The 25,785-nt window shown below is 38.5% G+C and overlaps 1 protein-coding gene across 2 annotated transcripts in view; it reads left to right on the forward strand.

Annotated features, from left to right (window-relative positions):
* The window catches only part of CFAP299 (cilia and flagella associated protein 299), a 599,384-nt gene that overhangs the window by 567,368 nt on the left and 6,231 nt on the right, over positions 1-25,785 (forward strand). The window contains exons 5-6 of one of the 2 annotated variants that reach the window (XM_045073527.1): positions 10,463-10,592; positions 11,289-11,436. In XM_045073527.1, the coding sequence (XP_044929462.1) occupies positions 10,463-10,592; positions 11,289-11,351 (193 nt within the window). In that variant the 3' untranslated portion in view covers positions 11,352-11,436. Of the gene's footprint in view, positions 1-10,462; positions 10,593-11,288; positions 11,437-25,785 lie in introns of those variants that run through there. The other variant, XM_045073214.1, reaches the window with a different exon arrangement.

Here is a 25,785-nt window from a genome sequence, read left to right on the forward strand (position 1 = left end):
TCGAGTCCCGCATCGGACTCCCAGCTCCACGGGGAGTCTGCTTCTCCCTCTGACCTTCTCCTCGCTCATGCTCTCTCTCACTGTCTCTCTCTCAAGTAAATAAATAAAATCTTTAAAAATAAAATAAAATGCCACTCTTCAAAAAAAAAATATTAAAAAGTCAAAAAAAAAAAAAAAGAACAAAAACAAGTCTCAACTATATGTTGCCTGGAAACAATTGACTTCACCTTTAAGGACACACACAGACCACAAGTGAAGGGACAAAAAAACATACTCCATGCAAGTGAAAATCAAAAGAAAACAAAGGCAGCTATACTTACATCAGACAAAATAGATTGCTATCGATTATAATAAGGATCAAAACCAGATCATTATATAATGATAAATGCGTCAATTGAACAAAGAATGTAACAATTATAAGCGTTTAGGATATACATGGGGCCATAGGGTCTACTCACAGTCCACTATTCTCATTGTCACCCAATCAGTAGAGAGCAAAGGGCCAGGTCTATTCAAGTATATTTCTCTTCTTCATGGAAGCATGCCGAAAAAGTATTCATTCTCACATTCCTTAGTGCTAATAATATCACTATCCATCCAATTTCTCGAGCTAGGAACCTAAGAGTCATCTATAATGCGTCTCACTAATGACTTGTAGACTTGCTATCTGCTGTATATACGTGTGTTTGTGCGCGTGTATAATTTTTTTTGGCTACCCCATGACCTGTAATGCTTTTTCAATTCTAGCCTGGGGTTAGTAAACAGACTTTAATTTGGTCACATGGATTCTAGCACTCTCTACTGCCATCACCTTACATCAATTCTTCACCCACTGCCAGAATAATCTATCCAAGCTGCTTATCTTGCCCTGCCACCTTCCTATTTCCTAACCCTCAGATATTCCCACTGCCTACAGGATGAAGATAGTATTGTTTGGTATTATAAATAAGGCTTTCTGTGACTTGTTCTCTGGGTAGATCTTCAGTCTCATTTCTCACCTACCTAAGTGAACTTTCTGTTCTATTGATACTAAATTGCTGGCCGCGTTGCCCCCTGCATCCTCCGTTCCAGTTCTCGACAGCATGATTCTCCATGCTGTCTCCTCTGGTTAGCGGCCGTTCTTCTATCTCCGATGCTGTCCCTCTACCTGGTTAATTCCTGTTACTCATTTAAGATTTAGGTCTCATGTTACTTCCTGTAGGGAGCTATTTTTAAATTCTGCTTATCTTCCCTCAGTCTGAGTAAGGTTTCTCTCCTCTGTCTTCCCATCAAGTTTCAAGTATATTTGTATTGTTTGGATTGTGTTTTTTCCTATTAGATAATGAACTCATAAGGCAGAAATTGCATGTTATTCCTCATTCTATCCCAAACATGAAAAATTGTGCTTGGTGCATAGTGTATCCTCTCCATTAATGTTCTTTTAAAAAAGAAGTGTGTGAATGAATAAGTGAATTACTGTAACTTCTCAGGCACTTCTTTCAGCTCCTTGCCTTGCTCTTAGTCATGTGACATCTAGACAACGTATTTCCCTCTTAACTTGGAGGAAAAACTGGACAAAGAACTATTTGAAGCCAGAATCCCTCCAGATTCTTATTTCGTTCCCTATCAGAACCCCTTAGATGGCCTGGTTGGGTAGGAGGAGGAACAGCAGATGGCACCTCTTTAATCTGGACAATTGACAAAATGCCCATGAATAATGCCATGTATGTAGAGAGGTCCTGGACCAGATCTCCGGTTCTGCTCATTTCAAAGCACACTGTGTCTCACTCAGATGATAAGGCTGGTGCTCACAAACAATTGTTCCTACAAGATCCTCTCATTACAGTATCTGTAACGCCAGAGGGGGCTCTCAAACGTAAACAGATCGCGCAGAAAGACTTTATTTCAATTATTGCCCTGTTGGACTGGGAAATCTATATTGAATTTTAACACACCCACCCCGCATATATCCAGCATGGTAAATGCAAGCAAAGCTCGAAGTTTTCTAATCCTGCTCTAAAACATATGGAAAATTAGGCCCAGTTTTTTAGAGGAGTCCTTTAATGCACTCCCTGAGACGAAACAACTCCTTCTTTATAACTGCTTTTTTACCAGAAAGGGACAAGTGGGCTCAAAAAGCCCCCTATTTGGAATTTATTCCTAGCCTCCCTCCTTATGGTTTGCTCCCAGGGGAGAACCTTCACTCCTTGCATGGGATATAGACGTAGCCCGAGAAACCGGACACAGAGGAATAGTTAGCAGACCAGAGATGAAATAACCAATCTCAGATTAAATGCTGATTTTGTTACACAATATCTAGAATATTCTGTAGCTCTAATTTTCTTTTCTAGAAAGTGATAATTTAGTAATAACAATAATACGTACATATATACATACCATGTCTACCACACGTGGTTGTTCTGGACATTAAAAAAGAGTATAATGGTGAAAGCTCTTTGTCTATGATAAAGCACTACATCAGTGCAAAACAATATTCACAGTAGTTGTTTCAGTAATATCAGGAGAAACAATGAGATTAAGAGAGGACTCTGTGACCCCCACCCCTCCCTGCACCATCACTTCAAAATTCTGCTTTGAGAAATTTATTTCTTTTTTTTAAAGATTTTATTGATTTATTTGACAGAGAGGAAGATCACGAGCAGGCAGAGAGGCAGGCAGAGAGAGAGGAAGGGAAGCAGGCTCCCTGCTGAGCAGAGACCCCCCCCCCCATGTGGGACTCAATCTCAGGACCCTGGGATCATGACCCCAGCCGAAGGCAGAGGCTTTAACCCACTGAGGCACCCAGGTGCTCCTGCTTTGAGAAATTTCTGCTCCTTCAGTCTCTTTACCAAAATGGCCACAGAGCCCAGTTGCTATAGGAGCAGCTGGTGGCATCCGTTCTTGACCTTGAGGTTCTCACTCTAGGATCTGCAACTGAGAGATACTCCAAAATGTTTCTAATAATTGCTCTGATTGAAAAATCAGAAAGAGCTTTGTGTAACTTGTAAGTCTATTTCCATAGCCCTATCTTGGGGGAAATCTGGTAATGTGTTCATCTGTTACTATCACCCACTCCTTTCCCACTGCGTGGGGCTGGAAATTCCAGATTCCCCATCAGAGCGCTGGGGTCCCCAGTGAGGAGACCAGTAGACAGTCTAGGAGGATGGAAACAGGCGTGACATCCTCAGAACGGCGCCCTGTAAGAAGGGTCGCTCTGAACAAGGAGCTCCTTGGTGGTGACCTAAGAAATCTTCCCATTTGGCTATATTATCCTCTACCCTTGAGAATTCCCCTATAGTTAGTCAGGTATCCCAGGTGTTGTACTCTATTCACCATTCCCTCAGTGCTTTCTACCGCCAGTCCATCCACTGACATCAGACGTCTGGTTCAGAGCCACAGTGAGCCACACAGGTCATCTGTCTTCGTGCACGGGTGAGAGCTGAGCATGGGGGAAGGGCTCTCCCTCCATCCCTGCGCCATCGGATGAGGAGACCTGGCCTCACTGGCGCTCCCTGCTTTCTTCGCTGAGCACACTCTGTCCCCAAAGGGAAGGCACACAGTTTCTGCGTTTTAGTAGGAAACAGTTAAGAATCATATTTCAGGGTGCCTGGGTGGCTCAGTGGGTTAAGCCTCTGCCTTCGGCTCAGGTCATGATCTCAGGGTCCTGGGATCGAGCCCCACATCGGGCTCTCTGCTCAGCAGGGAGCCTGCTTCCTCCTCTCTCTCTCTGCCTGCCTCTCTGCCTGCGTGTGATCTCTGTCTGTCAAATAAATGCATAAAATCTTTTAAAAAATCATATTTCATATTTAATTTTCAGCTTACAGCCATTTTTACCTTCTACCTTACCTCCCAGTGTATGACTGAAAATTTCTCACGGTGGTAGGAACTGATTGTGTATATTTTTCAGTTCTTATCAAATCTACTTGGTTACTAGCCTTTCCACCTAGAGTGCTTGACCCCATTACTTTCCATCAGGAAAATCTCACTAGAAATATATTTGACCAAGACATATATTCTTTTTTGACCCCTATGGTCCAAAAATACCTTACAAATATTTCTGCTGTCTTGTTTTTCATGCTGTTCTATAATCTTTTGTTTACATGTCTGATGTCCCATAGACTGTGAGTTCCTTGAAGGTAAAATCTGCTTTTCTGGTGCGTGTGTGTGTGTGCGTGTGCATGTGTGTGTGTGCGGGTGTGCACGTGCATGTGTGTCTGTGTGCGTGTGTGTGTGTCTGGGTGCACGTGTGTGTGCGCGCGTGTGTGTGTGTTATTGTTGAATACTCAGGATCATTCCAGGCACAAACTAGATGCCCAAAATTGTGTTTAGTTGAACTGAATGACACCCTGAATATCTTTCACCAGGGATTTTAAGGTTCTCAATTATTTTAATAGTTACAGTGCATTGTTCAACAGTTATCTGTATTTTCCCAACTTGTATAAGCATTTATTAAATAACTGATTGAGTTTAGAAATATAATATTTGGCCATAAACAGGAACTAACTTAAGTAACTTAAAGAAACACTAAACTTTAGACGTCATATTCTTACCAACCAAAATGATTGATCAAACATATATTTTTATATGGAATATGATATTTGAGAAAATTAGTTATTATAGAATGTTATGCTACTTTGATATTATTTGAAAAATAAAAAAGAGCAAGAGTATTTTTTTAAAGATTTTATTTATTTATTTGACAGAGATCACAAGCAGGCAGAGAGGCAGGCAGAGAATGGAGGAAGCAGGCTCCCCGCTGAGCAGAGAGCCCAATGCGGGGCTCAATCCCAGGACCCTGAGATCATGACCCGAGCCGAAGGCAGAGGCTTAACCCACTGAGCCACCCAGGCACCCGAGCAAGAGCATTTATTATTCTGGATTAAATTTCATGTCTCTATACCACAATTGCAATTTCATATAATATAATTTTTCCACAGTAATAAAATTTTTTTAAAAATCAACCATAAGAAAACATGCTTTAGCATTGTTTAAACATCTTTATCGTATCTTTGGCAAATCTATGGCAAAACTTTGGAAGCATTTAAATAAACACTGCATAAATCAACTCTAAAACTGCACTGTTTAAATGTTTGGATTTGTGGTTATCGACCGCATGTCTCCATCTCGGCTTCTCCAGCATCACCTGAGCTCACTCTTGTTGTCTTGGCATAATTATTAGGAGCAACCCTCTCTTTGCCAAGAGGATCCCAGTTTGGACAGCAAAATTATAAGGTCATCTTACTTATAGGCTGTCTACACAGAGATTAAAAAAAGGAGACAATAAAGTTTAACATTTAAGTGTCCCTATGATTGATATGAAATCTCCTGATTTTTTCATTTTTCAAATCTTTTAACAAAACTAGTTCTGTAGGACTTTAGTTTTATCTCTGTTTTTTACAGATTTCCTTTAAATATGAGTATGTCTTTGTCCAACAAATTATATCTTATAAATGCACCTTCTTTCTTTTTATCTCAAAGAGAATGTGCTTTAGTTTTAGAACCATATGCAAATCTTAAGTGCTATAAAAGCCTACTGGTCCTACTGCATAAAACTTAAAAAGATTGTATTATTAACGGAGATTGAAACAGAAGTTCTTCCTAATTATTATAAATTGTTGATTGTATTCATGGGGAAAATCCCTGAGACGATAATATCTTCGGTTCCAGTGATGTGTTGTCTGTGATGTCAAATTCCATGTTTCTGTGGGGTGATTTCCATTTTTTCTCTCTGTTTTACGTACCGGTGACTAAACAATCATTTTGTTTATTCTAATGAATTCTTTTCTTTTTTATTAAGATTTTATTTATTTATTTGACAGACAGAGATCACAAGTAGGCAGAGAGGCAGGCAGAGAGAGAGGAGGAAGCAGGCCCCCGCTAAGCAGAGAGCCTGGTGTGGGGCTCGATCCCAGGACCCTGAGATCATGACCTGAGCCGGAGGCAGAGGCTTTAACCCACTGAGCCACCCAGGCCCCCATTTTGTTTATTCTGTATTCGCCCTAAGGCCTTAACTTGCCTTTAATGTATTTTATGTGCATTTTAAGAATCTTTACTAACACTGGCCATTTTGTGCTTTCATAATTTCCCTTAGTATGTCTGTTCGATTCCATTTGAGGGAAAGTAGTGAGCAAAACTAGGCCAAACACAGTATTCTGGACAATGGCCTTGAAATTTACTCCCCCTGGTGGTCCAAAGCTCTGTTGCCCTGTGATGTCGTTAGAATGTTTTCTCTGGTATCAACAATTGTCATGGAAAATAAATGACAAACTTGTAATTGTTTCCAAAAACATACATGAGGTCCCCTTATCACTTAATGAATACAGTTTCTGCAGATTTCATTTTATTACTACAATTTATTTGTATAAGTTGTGTAGAACTACCCTCATACCTATACACTAAAATGTCCAGGATGTTTATCATACAGAGTAAATGGAAAATTGTTCTTTTAATGCAAAAGCTTCAAGGATTTTACATAAATTACCTCGCAAGTTCTTCTATCTGTTATAAATACAGTATGTTTAAACTTTTCTGTAAGTATTTCCAAGTTGTGAACACTGAGACATAAATCGAATAATGTGTTAAAACTCACTGAATGAAAAGAGGCTTTTAAATCATGGAATACTAGCATTGTAAAGAGCCTTTGGAATATATAGTTCAACTTCTGAACTTCACGTAAAAGAAAATTAAAATCATTGCATCAGGATTTAGATCAATTATCTTTATTTCCTCTTAAAATCATTTCTCTTGCATCTTCTTTAATTCTGTAGTAACTGAAAATATTAATTGGGTTATAAATCATATTAGTAGAGATGGGTCAAGATCATGTATTTAACCAATAAGCATGTACTGAGTGTTGCTCACCGATACGGAGATACAGCAAGGAGCAAGTACTTGTTGGGATATCGAGACTGAGGAGTCTGTGGTTTATCTCAGTAACTAGAACTGAGCAGGTGATGTGGACCATGAGCTGAGGTGAGGGGACGGAGGGGGAGCCAGGGTGTGGGGCCAACAGGCATAGAGAAGGGGGGTTAATTTTAATGTTTTAGGAGAAAAATGCGACAGCCTGGAGCAAATCTGGTATGGAGGAGTTTGGAAATCTCTTTTCTCCTCTTCCCTTTCTCTTTCCTGCTCCTCTTCTCTCTGCTTCTTTTCTTCTTTCTTCCTTTCCTTTCCTCTTTTCCTTCTCTTTCTTTCCTCCTTTTCTTCCTTCCTTCCTTCTCTCTCTCTCTCTCTCTCTCTTTCTTTCCTCCGTCCCCTCTTCCCTCCCTTCCGTTCTCCCTTCTTTTCTTTTCTCTTCTTTGTTTGGTTGGGAACATTGATATGGATTTATTAGTCCTGGGGAAAATTTTATGGTGAAATGAATTTGATTATATCAGAAAATTTTTAGATGCTTATTGAAGTAATTAAAGAGGCCACAGGGACGGAATTCAGAACATATATGGATATGATTTTTTTGTTTCGGAAAGGAAGAGGGACACCTAATTCCTCTGAGTTGAATAGAAGGAGGCAGAGGACATTGTCCATATAAACAGATTTGCTACTCACGGAACAGGATATTGATCATTAGTTTCCATTTAGGGTCCTTTATTTTCCTAATAGAGTTAGAGGTTAAAGTCATCTTTTGAGACTAAGGAGGAAAGTGGAGGAATGGGAGGCCGGAGCCGTATAATAAATGACAGAGAAGGTAACTAGAAACATGTAAAAAATTGCTCTGTAGTGCCTGAAATCCAACCGAGGTTAGAAATTTGGAATTCAGAATTGGATCAGGGGTACCGTTGTTTCAGCAAGAGTTTTCAGAGACTGTGGGGACTAATGGAGAAGGTAGACATTTGAATCAATTTTGAAACTGGTACTTTTCAATATAAATAGGGTCCGTTGAATGATAAAGCTGTGACGATTGACAAGTATCTTGTGGATTGTGGTAAGTAAAAAGTAAGGAAACTAGTTGTTGTACGTTAGGAGGACGGTGAGCCAAGGAGCTCAAGGCCTCGAGAAGGTGAAACAGAAGATGAACTAGCGAAGGACACTGATAGACACTAAAAATTCAATAGAAGTCAGATAAGTCAGATGTTTCAGGGGGATTTCAAGTTCAACATGCCCAAAACTGAACCTCCCGCTTCCCCCCAGCTCCTTCCTTTTATATTTTATATCCTGGTAAGTAATTCTGTCCACTGAAGGATCCACACCAGAAACTGGAGAACAATCCTAGGCTATCATCTGTTGACATCTCTCCGCATAACATCAAACCCACCCCCTCCCTCATTTACAAGTACATGTGAAGATCACCTGGGCTCTGCATGTATAAAATCTGATCATTTTGTATGTATTTCGTGGGATTGGTGATAGGACTAAATGAGACAATATATCCATTAGGCTCAGTACAGTACCCAGCACATGGGTAATAATTATTGCCAATTTTCCTTACTAAATACTAATACTTATCAGCTCTTAGAATTGACATGCAAAATGAAACCTGTTGACCATCCCTCATCCTAGAAGAATGAAAGTATTGAAAAACAACCTAAATTGCTCATCAAAAGTACCACATGCTATACAAATTAACTATTTTTATAAAGAGTGTGTGTATATATGTATTTTTTCCTGCCTAGACTTTAGTAAGACTTTTTTTTAATTTTTTATTTTTTATAAACATATATTTTTATCCCCAGGAGTACAGTTCTGTGAATCGCCAGGTTTACACACTTCACAGCACTCACCAAAGCACATACCCTCCCCAATGTCCATAACCCCACCCCCCTTCTCCCAACCCCCCTCCTCCCAGCAATCCTCAGTTTAGTAAGACTTTTAATTTGAGGTCTGAGCAACAAGATAAGAATGTGTGATATAAGTCATGGCACTCCAAGCACAGCTAAGCTAGGACTCAGATATTTTGCTGGGATTATCTATAGCTATATATCTCATAAATAATTATTTAGAGAGAGAGATAAAAGGTTAGAATCACACCCATTGTCCTCTATGCCAACTTAACAGTCTTTTAACCGACTAGCCAGTAAAATGGAGGTCAGATTATCTTTTTTCATGGATTAAAGTGAATTTGAGAATATAGCTTGGGTGCACAGTCAGATTGACTTCTAATAACTTCACCACTGCTACCTTAGTGGGGGTAGAGGCTGCCATGGTAAACTTCACTTTTGAAGGCTACTGAAGTGAGGACCTAGAAAGGCATGAAATGTTCAGCTCCTTCCCACTATTCACCATCGAATATTCATTCTGGCTCTCTTGGGGAGGACATGCTCAACAGACAAAGATGATTAGAAAACCACTTTTTCTAACTCTGTGCATCAGAAAGGGCAGATATTCCTATGTCTTGGCCATAAAACAAACAGTAGGGGAAGAGAGAAAATATTTCTCATTAATATGCCCCAATGATATAAATATATGATTAATATAATGAGCCTTTTCTAAGTATTGAAAAATATGAGGGTAAACATTACATTTTCAGGTAATGGCACAGAAATTGGTGCCTCAGAAAATACTATAATTCAAAGTGAGTTTGATCAATGAAATCTACTCTTTGAAAATGAGTAAGGGAATGATAAAGGGCAAAACAACCCAGAAATAGGATAATAGACATATTAGAAACATGTTACTACTTGAACATATTAACATAATATTAGAAATGTGTTAATAGGAATAAGATATGTGAAATTAATATATTGAGTATTCTTACAACTTATATTACAGTTATTATATTAATTTTTGACAAGTAAGTATAAAGCAAGACATGGAAAAAATAGAAGGTTTCCACAGATCAACCAAAAAGGGGAGGTGTAAAATGCAGGCAATGTTGAACAGCAGAAAGAACATACTTACTTGTGCTTTGAAATGCACAGATCTGGGTTGAAATATCAGCCCTGTCACATGCTAGGTGCAGGGCCTCCTCCATGCCAGTCGACCTCCCCTAGCCTACTTGCTGGTCTGTGAAGGGAGTGCAACTTCCTGTGGGTTTAGGGCTAGAATGTACCACATCATGCCCGGCCTATGGTAACCTCTCACACTCCCATAGTTTCCTCATTCCCTGAGAAACATATCATTAAAAATAAAGCCTGAAAGAAATGAAATAATTTGTTTTGAATGAAAAGAGGTGACTAAACCGGCCTTTCCTTCCAGGAAACAGGCTCCTAATAAGCTGAATCTGAGCGGGAAGAAACAGCTTCAAATTGCACCAGTTTTCTTCTTGACTTCCTGGGGACTGTAATACTGGACTAAGTCCTAGTTCCTAAAGTGTCCAAACCAGGAAGTTATGCAAAATAGTCATAAATATGTATTTAAATAATTTGAGAATAACCTAGTCTAATCTCTTCTGCAAGAATTTTAATCACACATGTGTCTTACATGGTTATACAGACTATGATCCAATTCATTTATCGGAAAACTGAACTGTCCTAAATATTTTCTGAAATATATTTGTTAATTTATTGTATCATACATATTAATTTTTAATAAATATTTATTTTTCTAGCTTTTACAACTGGGATAGTCATATTGCTGTTTGGAATTCAACTCCCAATTATCAAGTGATTGCTGACAACCCAGAAGGCTTACTTTTCAAATACAAAAGAGACAGAAAAATTCTTAACGTGGATCCAAAGGTAAGGACCTCTTTTACATTTGTACATTTCTCTGAATTTTATTGTATTTTTTCCACTATTAAAAAAATCTATTAAATATTTGACACTCTTCAGTAATTTAAACCTAGAAGTAAAAGACTATATTGAAACATAAGGTATTCATTATTCCTTAAGAAAAAACTCCAAACTTAATCTATTATCAGAAATCAGTAAGGAAGAGTTTGGGGGGGATTTAAATAGAACTCACAAGTGAGAATGCTTCTCCAAGCCTACCAGCGAAGTTAGATCAAGCAGCCATTGGGCAGTGCATTTTTGTGCTCTGATCCTGGGGATGTCCAGTACTTTTTGCTCTAAAGGGGAAGACAAACTATTTATAGAAGGGAGACTCTCACCTCAGAAATATTCCCAGAATTCTAATCCCTTTTTATATATAACTAACAGCGAAAACAGTATTACTCTTTGTGTATTTCTAAGTGATAACTTAGAAAATACATTTTATTTAAATATTTTAAAGACATGTCCCATGATATTTTGTATTTGTTCAAGGACAAATATTTACATCTTACCTATTTTCAATGACTGTGTTTGCATCATGACTTTTTATCATGACTTGTATGTTTGGAAGAGAAGGTTAAAACTTGATTTAAAGTCATATGTTCTTGAGTTGCTTAGGCATTTTTTTTGTTTTTGATTTTGGAAAACATACTCATATGACAGCATCAGTCTAAAATCCAAGCCAAGAAGAGTATTCCTTCCCAGCGGAAGAAAGGGACTGTCTGATATGCCTGGGAGAGAGACAAGGACGGACGAAAGGAAAATGGGAGTCTCGTTCTAAAAACTTTCCCAAAACTTTTTAGAAATTTACAATAAAAATAATAATAATAAAATTATTTTGTTTCATATCCAATTAGTAAAATCTCTTGCTCATAAAAATTACATGCTCAAAGAATGAAAAAAGAAATTCTGCAGTAAGAAATGGATTGTTGTCTGCAATCAGATACGACTCCAACACAGTGACTTAACAGAACAGAAGCTTCTTTCTCATGTATGAGTCTCAATTGTCAGTCCAAAGTTTGAATGGCTGCTCCACAGTCATCTAGACCAAAAGGGCCCTCATTCTCTTGGACCAAAACAGATGTCCACTCAAAATAACCACATTTCAAACAGAATTCATGGAGGGAGTTAAGACAGTGCGAAGGACACCTCTGCTCCAGTGCCTTTTAAAGAAGTTACCCAAAAGCTACCACTCGAAGGTTCACTTATATTCCATGGCAAGAGCTTAGTCACAGGGCAACATCTATCTACACGGATGACTGGGAAATATAATCTTTATTCAGGTGGTCATAAACCTAGCTGAAATCAGAAGTTCTGGAGAGGGGAGAAAAGATGTGCGAGTAGAAACCAGCAGTTTCTGACACAATGTTATCCCCTTCAAAAGAGCACTACTCTTGGGGCACCTGGCTGGCTTAGTAGGAGGAGCATACAACTCTTGATCTTGGGATCGTGAGTTCAAGCTGCACGTGGGGTTGTAGAGATTACTTAAATAAATAAAATTAAGAACAAAGAACACTACCCTTTTATTGGTCTAGGGTTTCTCATTAGTAAAATGAAGGGTTGAACCTGAAAATAATTATAGCCATAATTATTATGAATTGATAAATATTAGTGCACCTTCTCTCTAGTGGTGGCTCTTTGCTTCTCACAAATGCATGTCAAAATTGAGGCAAAGTACAGGAAACTTAATAAATTATATTCACAGAGACTTTTACTCTTAGAGGGTTAAAGACATAAAAGTATTAATGGCTTCCTTAGGAGGTACAAAATAAATTTTTGAATCAGTTTTGATGATCCACACTTAAACTACTTTATGGCTTTATTTTAACTAATGGCATATACATATTTCAAGAATGTATGTCATGAATTATAGTTTTTACAGCCTTTGTGGAATCATTATTGAATAAAAACTGTTGTTGTTTAGACTTTATTTATTTATTTGAATGAGAGGGAGAGGGAGAGTGAATGAGAGAGAGAAGGAGCAGGGGGAGGGACAGAAGCAGACCCCCCATTGTGCAGGGAGCCCAGTGTGGGACTCGATCCCAGGAGCCTTGGATCATGACCTGAGCTGAAGGCAGATGCTTAACGATCTGAGCCACCCAGGTGTCCGTAGGAGGTGAGAGATATTTTGATTATAATTTCATTATAATTCAAAAGATTTGTGATGAATCTGAAGGAAAGGTATTTCCAAATCCTGGAGGAAGAATAGGGTCCAGTTAATTAGTGATGAGAGGAAAAAATATTTAAAGGAATTAGTTATAAAAGAACCATTGATGGGACACCTGATAAAATTTAGATACTTATATTTAATTTTTCTTTTAATTTTATCTTTTCAAAGATAAATCTTATAGCTGACCTACTAGAAAAAAAATGCTGGTTTCAACACCAATAAACAAAATTCTATGCCTTACTTTATAATTAACTGGCTGCCTGGCCTGGTGAAATTCACTTAAGTTCTCAGAGTTTTCACATTCACAAATGGAAGATGTGAGTGTTGCTGCTGTTTCCTGATCTTTAAAGTCCCCTCTACAGCCCCAGTTCTCAGAGATTCTGACTCAACTTGTCCCAGGCATACATATTTTCACAAACAGCCAGTGTGGTTCTATTTCAGCTTATCTATGAACCACAAATGGAGAAAAGCTTCTCCTTAAAAGGACAATAATCTCAAGAGATCTGGCACTCTTTTCAAACAGTGTTCTCAAACATTTGACCTCAAACAAAATATAACACATATATTTTAATTTTTATGGACTAGATATGAAATTAGCATGTTCATCTACATAATACCTTAACTTACCTTCTTCTAAGAGCTATGATCCTTTTATCCTTCATGCACCACATAGCATCTCTTACAGACCTACAGAATAATCAAAAACAAGCTATCTAGTTGTTAAAATTACAAATGCACAATGATAAGTTACATTTTTAAACTTAATGTTATTATTAATAATTTTATTTGAAATTCTTCCTTAAATGAACACCAGTACTGACACAAAAACAGACACATAGACCAGTGGAACACAGTAGAGAGCCTAGATATGGACCCTCAACTCTATGGTCAAATAATCTTAGACAAAGCAGGAAAAAATATACAGTGAAAAAAAGACAGTCTCTTCAATAAATGATGCTAGGAAAATTGGAATGCTATGTATAGAAGAATGAAACTCAACCATTTCTCTTACACCACATGCAAAGATAAACTCGAAATGGATAAAAGGCCTGAACATGAGGCAGGAATCTATCAAAATCCTAGAGGAGAACATAGCCAGTAACCTCTTTGACATTGGCCACAGCAAGTTCTTTCAAGATATGTCTCCAAAGGCAAAGAAAGCAAAAGCGAAAATGAATTTGGGGGACTTCATCAAGATCAAAAGCTTCTGAAGAGCAAAGGAAAGATACAGATGTAGTGAAAAGAAGGACCATCTGTTCCCCAATGTTCATAGTCCCCGTGACCCAGCAATGGCCACGGTTGCCAAACTGTGGAAAGAACCAAGATGCCTTTCAACAGACAAATGGATAAAGAAGATATGGCCCATATAAACAATGGAGTATGATGCCTCCATCAGAAAGGATGAATACCCAACTTTTGTATCAACATAGACGTGACTGGAAGAGATTATGCTGAGTGAAATAAGTCAAGCAGAGAGAGTCAGTTATCATATGGTTTCACTTAGTTGTGGTGCATAAGGAATAACACGGAGGACATAGGGAGATGGAGAGGAGAAGTGAGTTGGGGGAAATCGGAGGGGGAGACAAACCGTGAGAGACTGTGGACTCTGAGAAACAAACTGAGGATTTTGGAGGGGAAGGAGGTGGGGGTTGGATGAGCCTGGTGGTGGGTATTATGGAGGGCACATGTTGCATGGAGCACTGGGTGTGGTGCATAAACAATGAATTTGGGAACACTGAAAAAAATAAAATTAAATTAAGTTAAAAAAATAAATAAAATCAATACCATAATTTATAACACCAAAATATTGTTAAAACAATAAAACTCAACTCTTCTTGTCTTTTCCTTCAAATAATCCCTTTGAAATATTTTACACTGGTTGCTCAGGTAGCTCAGTCAGTTGGACATCTGCCTTGGGCTCATGTCATGATCTCCAGATCCTGGGAGATCCAGATCCAGATCCTCAACAGGGAGCCTGCTTCTCTCTTTCTCCTGCTCCCCTTCCCGCTTGTGCAGTTTCTCTTTCTCAAATAAATAAGTAAAACCATTAAAAAAAAAAAAAGAAATGTTTTACACTTAAAATTTAAAAAGGTCAAGATAAATGAAAGGTGGAAACTGTGATAAACAGGATGTCTTTCCTCTGTATAACACAGATGTGGACTCATTAACTCTGAAATGAGTTAATGTGGTTCCCATGAAACATAGTTGTTTGTGAATGGTAACAGTGGAAAAAAGAAAATTGTGCAGATCTTAGAACGAGTAATATGAGTTCATTGGTTAAGAAATTCCAAATGCAATAAGAGTTTGGTTGCATTGAAAACAGGACCACTGGCTTTAACTTCCCTGCAGCTGTATAACATCTGGAACAAATAAAGCTGGTTTCTATTTTTGAGTGAAGAATGCTTGTCTGAGTGATTCACACCCACCGAAATGTTTCCAGTGTATTATCTTAGAAGGATTGAGTGGAAGCACTTTGCACTCACTCCCTGCATTATCTGGACAAATGAAAAAAAAAAAAATGGAATTTTGCTTTTAAGAAGCATTAACCATGGGAGAGTTTCCTTGAGTCTTAAAATAATATGGGTGGTCTAAAACCTTCATGATCTACTAATTGGAGGGACAGATTGTATAGAACAGTCAAACATAGGAAAAATCTTCCTTAATGGCACCAGCTTGTCTCCCCTCCCTGCTTCCGTTCACTAAATGCGATAATGCATCACCAGGAAAAAAGCCTGGTTAATGGATGCTTAATAAGTATCATGGAGTAAATGATTGAATGAACGATTCCCTCCAAACACACAAAAATAATACTCACTAATTAAAAATTGAGAAGCAGATTATGTCACTGATACTTGGTATATAATGATAGCCAGAATGGGAATAGCCACTTCATTCTATATTGATCCCAGTAAGTCCGGAAAGGAGCACAAGAGTTTATCAGTGAAAGCAGCTAGTGAAGCCATAATTTTAGCTTTTTAAAGGTTATGCAGAAATCTTAATTTTGGTATATACTTGCAAGTGTTGTACGAACCCAGAAATATATAATTTAAACCAGCTGAGATTAAGACTGTTGAATTAGAACATGTTGTTGAGGGGCACCTGGGCAACACAGTCAGTTGAACATCTAACTCTTGGTTGCAGTTCAGATCGGGGTCTCTGAGTCTGGTCTCCAGGTCATCGGATCGAGACCCGCATGGAGCTCCATGCTAAGCATGGATTTTGCTTGAGATACTCTCTCCGTCTGCACCTCCCACTCATGCTTTCTTGCTCTAAAATAAATAAATAAGTCCTTTAAAAAATGTTTTTGGTTTATGAGTAAATTGACTCAAACATGTTTAATGACTTACTCAAAGTCACATTATCGGTGAAGTCTAGCAGTGGAGCTTCAGTGTAAATGTTATGAGACACCGTAGGAGATCTAACGAGGAGCAAGAGTTCAAGCCTTGCCCTTTATTTAGCTTAGAGTACTTTTAGGGAAATAGGCATGTAAAAAATATAACTGCAGTATAAAGCAGAAAGTGATATATTGCAAAAAAGAGAAACGTATTGGGAATTCAGTGGAAGGAGAGATGATATTTGATCTGGGGTAGGGGCCAGTGGAGAGGGAATGGTGAGAAGAGCATAGCACTGAGAGGAGCTAAGCATGAAGAGGTCATGGAAAGGCTTGAGTGTAGGACTGTTGAGGATCGTGAACGAGACTTGGGAGGAAATGGGTTTACACAAAGCTCTTGTGCAGGGAAATAACAAGATGAAAGTTATGTGGTATTTTTTTGTTTTGTTTTGTTTTTTTGTAGATGTTATTTATTTATTTATTTGAGAGAGAAAATAGAAGAGTGTATACACATGTTGGGCTGTGGGGAGAGAGGCAGAGGGAGAGGGAGAGATAGAATCCCAAACAGACTCTGGTCTGAGCTTGGAACCCCACATGGGCTCTATCTCACACCCCTGAGATCATGACCTGAGCTGAAATCAAGAATCAGATGCTCAACTGACTGGACCACCCAAGCACTCCAAAAGTTATGTTTTTAGAGAATGAGAGGGACTAAATTAGGACAGACTAGGGACGACAAACTAGAGAAGATGCTAGCATAACAATAATCAAGGTAAAGACCAAGAGGACTAGAACTAGATAGAAGTCCTGCTGCAGTTAGCAAGTTTCTGTGTTGATGTTTTAAATGTTGCAACCGCCTGATCATTTAGGCAAAGACAGAACTAAGAGAATGCATATTTATGTGGAAAAAGAAATCTGAGAGGTCTTACTTCACCCCAACCTTCAGGAAAGAGAAAGAGAGAGTATGAGCTAATCCAGGAGGAGTACAGAGAAAAAGGTGAGCCGAATGAACCCGTGTAAGTCTGTTGTCTCTTCAGTTTTCCTTCCATCCCCTTTTTCTGAATCTGGCATTTATTGAGTAACTACTGGGCACTATGAGATATAAAAATGAATCAGAAAGGTGGTTTTCTTGCCCTTAAAATGCTTACACGTTAATTGAAGTGTGGATGGAAAAATACAATATGCCCAGAAATGGCAAACTAGCTAGTGAGCTGAGAGGACAGAAAAAGTTCTAAAGGATTGAGAGAGGATACGGTTTACTCTGGACCTGCCGCATCCAGAAGTGGGTTAACAAAGGACATCTGGGGGGCTCAGTTGGTTAAGCGTCTGCCTTCGGCTCAGGTCATGATCCCAGCGTCCTAGGATCAAGTCCTACATCGGGCTCCTTACTCAGCATGGAACCTGCTTCTCCCTCTGCCTGCTCTGCCTGTAGCTCTCCATGTTTCTGCTCCCTCTCTCTGACAAATAAATAAATTAAAATCTTTAAAAAAAACGAATAAAATAAAATGGGTTAACAAAAGAGATAGCATCTGAACTGGATCTTGAAGGGGGGTATGGTGAAGACATGAGGATTGGAGTAGAAGGGATGCTCTGGTAGGAGGGAACGTCCCATACGTAGGTAAGGAAGCACCAAGCGTGGGTCTGCATGGAGAGAGGACCCCGTTTTGTTCAGAGAGGAGCTGTGAACATGGGCCGGACATCAGAATCACCCAGGAAGCTTCAGAATATACAAGGCCTAACCTCATCCCCAAAGATTCTAACTTAATTGTTCCAGCTGGAAGGCCTGGGCGACTGTACTTTTCAGAAGCTCTCAGATGGTTCTAATGTGCAACCAGGGTTGGGATCAAGGTGTAAGAAGGAACGTAATAGCAAGGAAATTTTGAGAGAAAATTGAATTTCAAGGGTGGAAACAAAATCTAGTAGGTTTTCCCCCATTCTACATAGTTCAATGAGAATCTGTACCATTTGTGTCATGACTTAGAATTTCTGAGTATGAAAATGATTAAGCCATTTTGAAAGGAGGTGAAGTTATTGTTCTATTGCCTAACCTTCATTGGTGTGCAAAATAAAATCAGTATGAAAATATGAAATTCCATAATAGTCTCCTTTTTGTTATTTTGTTTGTCTAATAAAATCTGCTTGAATATAGATGTTTGATAAATGGCTGATAATAAACAAGCAAACAGGCAAGCAAAAAAAACATGTTAAAAGATGTCAAAGATGTGTGGTTCCTATTAAATGTAGGAAATTGGTGAAACAAAAGACATTTTATGGACTAAACCTTCCTGGATCCATCCTGAGTGTCACAGAATCTGGAAGGCAGGTACGGAGCAGACTGTGCATTGACTTGGCAGGATGTAGTTATTTTCTTTTTATACAACAATACTCCTCACTGTACAACAGGATGCCCCCAATCCAGACTTGTCCTTTTGAAAACCACAATTGTTGAAACAGAAAAATGTGCTGCTTTGGAATGCATACACTTACCATAAGAGCTCTTTACCAGTGTCCAACCCACAGTGTCTTGATTCGGAGGGATTTCTGTCAGTTCAGTCAAGGATCTGCCCCTCCCCTCTCCTCACAGTGGCCAACAGAGCCCTACACTCCACCCCAAGCGATTCCAGCTGAATTGGTCTGTGGAGAGGCCCAGGAATCTATATTTTTAGATGTTTCCCCAGGTGGTCCTAAAGGTTAGCTGGATTTGATATCCATTGTTTTGTTATTAGTTAATTAGTACTTTATTAGCTGTTGGTTTCAACTTACAGATTATGTATGTCCATAAGGCAATCAAACTTCATTCTTCTAAAATAAGTTTTGATTGTAAGTGGTCTAAATTACATATTCCTGAGACTATACACACTAGAAAGTACAACCATATGCCAGACTTCTGGACAACCTCCGTGGTAAAAAGACTGATCACACTAGATGCTTCCGGGATAAACTGCCGCTTTCCCCCCTCACTTACGTGGATCATTACAGAGTTGGGTGATGGTATCCATTCTTGCTATCATGGTCTCATCAAGAATCACCTTGTCAGATGGGTTTGTCCAGAAATTCAAATGAAACAGATATATGCTACAGAAACTCATAAAGCAAAACCTGAAACCTTGGGCAGGAACTTTTCTGGTCACTTTACCATGTATCTCCAGTACTAGCATATGGTAGATGCTCAGTAAACATCTGTGGAATGAACAAATTGAATATTAAATATTTGCTAAAGAAATGAATAGTGGGGCCAAAAATAATTCTGGAAACTTTTGAGGTTAATTTTAACATATTTCAGGATCTTGGGCACTAGAAACATATGTAGAGCTAACCTATTTTTAGCTGAAAATTACCAGAGTAATTGACTGTGGTGCTTTTCCGTCTTTGGCAGATGAATAAAACCTGGGGGTTCTTTACTGAACTTTGGAGTAGTGACCTTGGGTGTCAGGGTAATGGTGATATGTTAGGTCCATGGGCGAATGAGAAAAGTATTTCTTTTAAGTTTTTTTTTTTTTTTTTTTTTTTAATTTAGTTGTCAAAGAAGGAGAGAGAGAGACAGAGAGCACAAGCAGGGGGAGTGGCAGGCAGAGGGAGAATCAGGCTCCCCATTGAGCAAGGAGCTCCTTGTGGGACTCAATCCCAGGACCCTGGGATCATGACCTAAGCCTAAGGCAGACACTAAACCAACTGAGCCACCCAAGCGTCCCAAGACAAATATTTTTATTGTTTTTTAAAATGAATATATAGTCATCATTGTATGTTATGCAGATACCAAAAAAAGACAAATTCTACTTTCTTTTCCTATGAGCAAAAGACTAAGTGAACAAAGTTTAAAATTAAAAATAATTTCTACCAATAAAAACACAATTTTTGTTTGTTTAATTTAGAGAAAGATTCTAATGATTCTAGTGGTATTTTATCAAAACTCCTCTCTGTTTTGTTCCTCCAAAGCAACTACCACCCAAGTATTTGCTATTAGCAGGAAAGGTATTAATTGCCTCAATGCCGCCTCCGGGCCCACGGACTACGTTAACATCAGTGGGAAAGTGTAAAGCATTCTAACAAAGGGTTTTAATGTAGTGTTTTTTTTTTTTTTTTGCACCCATGCTGTTGATTGCTAAATGTAATAGTCTGATCATGACGCTGAATAAATGTGTCTTAAAAAAAAAAAAAATCAGAGGGAACCTGCCACGGGACTGAAATTGCTCCTCTCAAAAGGGCGGCCCATTACATGTCCTTCCTGCAGATGATCCGGACTTAATCCCTTAAAGCTCCACAGTCCTAGTGAAGGTTCTCAATTTTACCATATGCCTTTTTAAGGAGTTCAGGCATATTTCCTACTGCACATTTAAGGAAAAAACAAACAAACAACCCCTACTGAATAGAATATATTTAAGCAAAGATACGGTTTCTTCAAAGTCTCCAAGTGTTCCCTCCAGCCCCACGCAAACTCGAATTACTGGAGCACAGGACACTCACTTACCTACACCACTTTTCTGGCTCCTAGATTTTCCTTGGAGGCCTCTTGTAAATGTTCCTATTTAACTGTGGCACAGGCACACTTATTAGGTAAAGCTGAGGTCTAGCCAACTTTCTGGTTTCACTGCCCAAATTACTGAATGTTTGGTTGATTATAGCCCTAAAACACCCACATACTAAGAAGCTTTTAAACATTTTCTCCCCTGGGCAATCACCTGGTATACCTGAACTGAAAGTCTACCACATATAAATTAAGTATTTACTCAACAAACTGCTGCTAAAATCAATGGCCTTGAGGAATATCTTTAAAATGACATAACAGAGCTTGAGTTTTATGAATTAAAACTCCTAAAACTTCAATGCTGTGCCCTCCTCTTGACCTGAAAAGCTGATTTTAATTTTATACACACTATGACAGAACAACCCCTAGAGATAACCACATGTTGTTAAGAGTATGAACTCACCGATGAAGCACAGCACAAGAAAGGTGAGCTGGAGGAAAGAGAAAATTAAATATAAGAATTCACATTATTGTTTGCGTATCAGTGCTTAACTCTAAGTATGAGTGATAACCACTCACCATCCCAGCTAAATGTACGCAGTGGAAAAAAAGGAAATATCCCAATAAAACATACATGTCAAAGAAAAAAAGGGCAGTGTAATAAAACAGAATGCCGAAGGTATAATAGAACTACTGTGGAAGTGAGAAAGGAGAAACTGGAGGAAAAGAGCTTTTCCCTCAATTCATGCTCACTTTCTTGCAGAACTTATTATCACAAGTTAGGGCAAAGTATCAGAAAGAGTGGACGTTTAGGTTCTTGGCTGAATGAAATGCATGAATAAGAACAAAAGAATTGTTTCCTCCGTGATTTCAAAGACTTCATAGTTAATGACAAAGAAACAGACACCAGAAGACCCACAAATCAGGCATGGAGTCATTGCAGGTGCAAAACCACAGCTAAGGGATTATTTCTAATTCAAGGGGAGCATGATTTCTTCTGGTCTCAACAGTTGAGCCGGTAGTCAACTCCCATGGCCCCTTCTTAACCATTCACCACCCCAGCAGATGCTTACAATTTCTGAGGCACTGAAATCCCAAAGCAGAGTGAGGGATGTTGACATTTATTGGAACATGGAACACGATAGCATGAACAGTGATCAAGGCAAGAGTGGAAAATTTTATGTCGACAGTTTCTCAATTGTTATTGCTGGCTGGGATATCTCAGCATAAAACACAATCAAGCAAAGGGCAGCCCCAACTTGGTGCCCCCAGAAAACGACCTCACAAGCACAAGAGGCCGCTCCAGAGGATAGGTTCTTAATCTTTTGGGAAATACAACTTATTTGAAAATTTCATGGATTTGCTCCAAAAAAAAAAAAAAATGTACATATGGGCCATACACAGAGAGTAGTGTAATAGTTTAGGATATTGAAAGACCTGCATACATCTCTTAATGAATTCCACTTGAAAATGAGACCTAAGTATTCTCCAAAATATCTGGGAGCAGTTGATGGGTCTGGATGAGCCATAGAACAAGCAGGAAAGGGTCAGGAATTGCTACCAGGACTCAGGCTGGAGCTTAAAGCTATTTAAGAGGGGCTAGACCTAAATAGATCCTATCAGCTTTGTGATTAGGGCAAACTGCTTAATTTCTCCAAGCACTTTTCTACCACTATCTTCTCATCTGTAAAACAACCATTTCACAAAAGGTTGTTGTGAAGATTAAATAAGAAAATGTATTTAATGTGCCACTAAATGGGTGGTCAGTTAATGAATATTGTTTCTTTGCAGTGTATCAACTTAGAAACAATGAAGTCCTAGAGTATCATTTTTCCCTGCAGTAATCAAACACTGGAAATAATCTGTGTGCCCGTGACTGGCAATGGTTAAATAAATCATGATACATCAACATAGTGAAATAGTACACAGCAGTCTTAAAAAAAAATAAAGCTATAGTTAGTAAAAGTGATGTACTAGTATGAAAAAATGTTCATGTGACATTATTAAGTGAAAAAAGCAAGCTGTAAAACAATATAAATAATATTCTAGGAATTAGTCATAATTTACATAGGAATTTCCCATTTGTGGACATTGGTCTCTGTTTTTCTCTCCAAGGTTTAAATGAGAGTCTATAACCAAATTTCTGATTTTGTCTTTAAGATGGATTCTTTTATTTTTTCTTTTAAATATTTTATTTATTTATTTGAGAGAAAGAAAGCCAGAGACAGAGCATGAGTGGAGAGGGAGGGGGAGGAAGAAGAGGGAGAAGTAGAGCCCAACATGGGACTTGATTGCAGGACCTGGGGATCGTGACCTAAGCCAAAAGCAGATGCTTAACCAACAGAGCCATCCAGGTGCCCCAAAGATGGATTTTTAAAATGGAAAATGCTTAGTCAAAAAGACATATCAGAAAGCTTTATAAGGATATTGTTAACTCACTTTGTAGTTAGTATTAATTTACTGAGCTATTTAAGGCTGACTCTTCACCATATCCTATTTTTGCATGCTTTTTAAACTTTGTTGATTTTATGGTTCAGACTTATTTGGAGTCATTTTCATTTTCATTGAAAAGATTTTATTTATTTATTTGATAGGCAGAGATCACAAGTAGGCAGAGAGGCAGGCAGAGAGAGAGGAAGCAGCCTCCCCACTGAGCAAAGAGCCCGATGCGTGGGGCTCAATCCCAGGACCCTGAGACCATGACCTGAACTGAAGGCAGAGGCTTAACCCACTGAGACACCCAGGCTCCCCTCATTGCTATTATTATTAGAGGTGAAAATTTCTTTCATATGCGTGTTAGTATATTGTATTTCTTCTTCTGTAATTGTTATTGTCTGCTACACAATTTTCTATAGTTTTTTAAAAATTTTTTACTGATTATTTTTATTAACATATAATGTATTATTTCCCCAGAGGTACAGGTCTGTGAATCATCAGGCTTACATACTTCACAGCACTCAGCACAACACATACCCTCTCCAATGTACATAACCCAACCACCCTCTCCACCACGCCCCCAGCAACCCTCAATCTGTTTTGTAAGATTAAGAATCTCTTATGGTTTTTCTCCCTCCCAATTCCATCTTGTTTCATTTTTTCCTTTCCTACCCCCAAGCCCCCAACTCTGCCTCTCAGATTCCTTATAGCAGGGAGATCATATGATAATGGTCTTTCTCTGATTAAATTATTTCACTCAGCCTAATACCCTCTACTTCCATCCACGTCATTGCAAATGGCAAGATTTCATTTCTTTTGATGGCTGCATAGTATTCCATTGTGTATATATACCACATCTTCTTTATCCATTCATCTGTTGATGGACATCTAGGTTCTTCCCATAGTTTGGCTATTGTGGACATTGGGGTAAATATTCCCCTTTGGGTCCCTACATTTGTATCTTTAGGGTAAATATCCAGTAGTGTGATTGCTAGGTTGTAGGGTAGCTCTATTTTCAACTTTTGAGGAACCTCCATGCTGTTTTCCAGAGTGGCTGTGCCAGCTTGCATTGCCACCAAGAGTGTAGGAGGGTTCCCCTTTCTTCACATCCTCGCCAAAATCTGTTGTTTTCTGGCTTATTCATTTTAGCCATTCTGACTGGAGTGAGGTGGTACCTCATTGTGGTTTTGATTTGTATTTCCCTGATGCCGAGTGATGTGGAGCATTTTTTCATGTGTCTGTTGGCCATCTGGATGTCTTCTTGGCAGAAATGTCTATTCATGGCTTCTGCACATTTCTTGATTGGATTATTTGTTCTTTGGGTGTTGAGTTTGAGAAGTTCATTATAGATGTTGGATAATAGCCCTTTATCTGATATGTCGTTTGCAAATATCTTCTCCCATTCTGTCAGTTGTCTTTTGGTTTTGTTGACTGTTTTCTTTGCTGTGCAAAAGCTTTTGATCTTGACGAAGTCCCAATAGTTCATTTTTTCCCTAGCTTCCCTTGCCTTTGGAGATGTTTCTAGGAAGAAGCTGTTGCAGCTGAGGTTGAAAAGGTTGCTACCTGTGTTCTCCTCGAGGATTTTGATGGATTCCTTCCTCACATTAAGGTCTTGCATCCATTCTGAGTCTATTCTTGTGTGTGGTGTAAGGAAAATGTCCAGCTCCATTCTTCTGCATGTGGCTGTCCAGTTTTCCCATCATCATTTGTTGAAGAGACTGTCTTTTCCCATTAGACATTCTTTCCTGCTTTGTCAATGATTAGTTGACCATAAAGTTGAGGGTCTATTTCTGGGTTCTGTATTCTGTTCCATTGATCTATGTGTCTGTTTTTGTGCCAGTACCATATTGTCTTATGATGAAAGCTTTGTAACAGAACTTGAAGTCTGGAATTGTGGTACCACCAGCTTTGGCTTTCTTTTTCAACATTAGTCTGAATATTCAGGGTCTTTTCTGGTTCCATATAAGTTTTAGGATTATGTTCCAGTTCTTCCAAATAAATTGATGGTATATTGATAGTGATTGCATTAAATGTATAGATTGCTTTAGGTAGCATGGACATTTTCACAATATTTGTTCTTCCAATCCATGAGCATGGAACATTTTTCCATTTCTTTGTGTCTTCCTCAATATCTTTCATGAGTACTTTATAGTTTTCTGAATACAATTCTTATTCCTAGGTATCTAATGGAGGTATCTAATGGTTTGGGGAGCAATTGTAAATGGAATTGGCTCCTTTATTTCTCTTTCTTCTGTCTTGCTGTTGCATTTTTGTGCCTTGATTTTATATCCTGACACTTTACTGAATTCCTATATGAGTTCTAGCAGTTTTAGAGTGGAATCTTTTGGGTTTTCCACATAAAGTGTCATATCATCTGCAAAGAGTGATAGTTTGACTTCTTCTTTGCCAATTTGGATGTCTTTAATTTCTTTTTGTTGTCTGGTTGCTGAGGCTAGGACTTCTAGTACTATGTTGAATAGCAGTGGTGATAGTAGACATCCCTGCCATGTTCCTGACCTTAGGGGGAAAAGTCTAAGTTTTTCCCCTTTGAGAATGATATTTGCTGTGGGTTTTTCATAGATGGCTTTGATGATATTTAGGTATGTGCCTTATATCCCTACATTTTGAAGAATTTTGATCAAGAAAGGATGCTGTACTTTGTCAAATGCTTTTTCAGCATCTATTGAGAGGATCATATGGTTCTTGTTCCTTATTTTATTAATGTATTTTATCACATTGACTGATTTGCGGATGTTGA

The sequence above is a fragment of the Mustela putorius genome, unplaced genomic scaffold, assembly GCF_011764305.1.
Source record: "Mustela putorius furo isolate JIRA1106 unplaced genomic scaffold, ASM1176430v1.1 tig00000040_pilon_pilon_pilon, whole genome shotgun sequence".
NCBI classification, from domain to species: domain Eukaryota; kingdom Metazoa; phylum Chordata; class Mammalia; order Carnivora; family Mustelidae; genus Mustela; species Mustela putorius.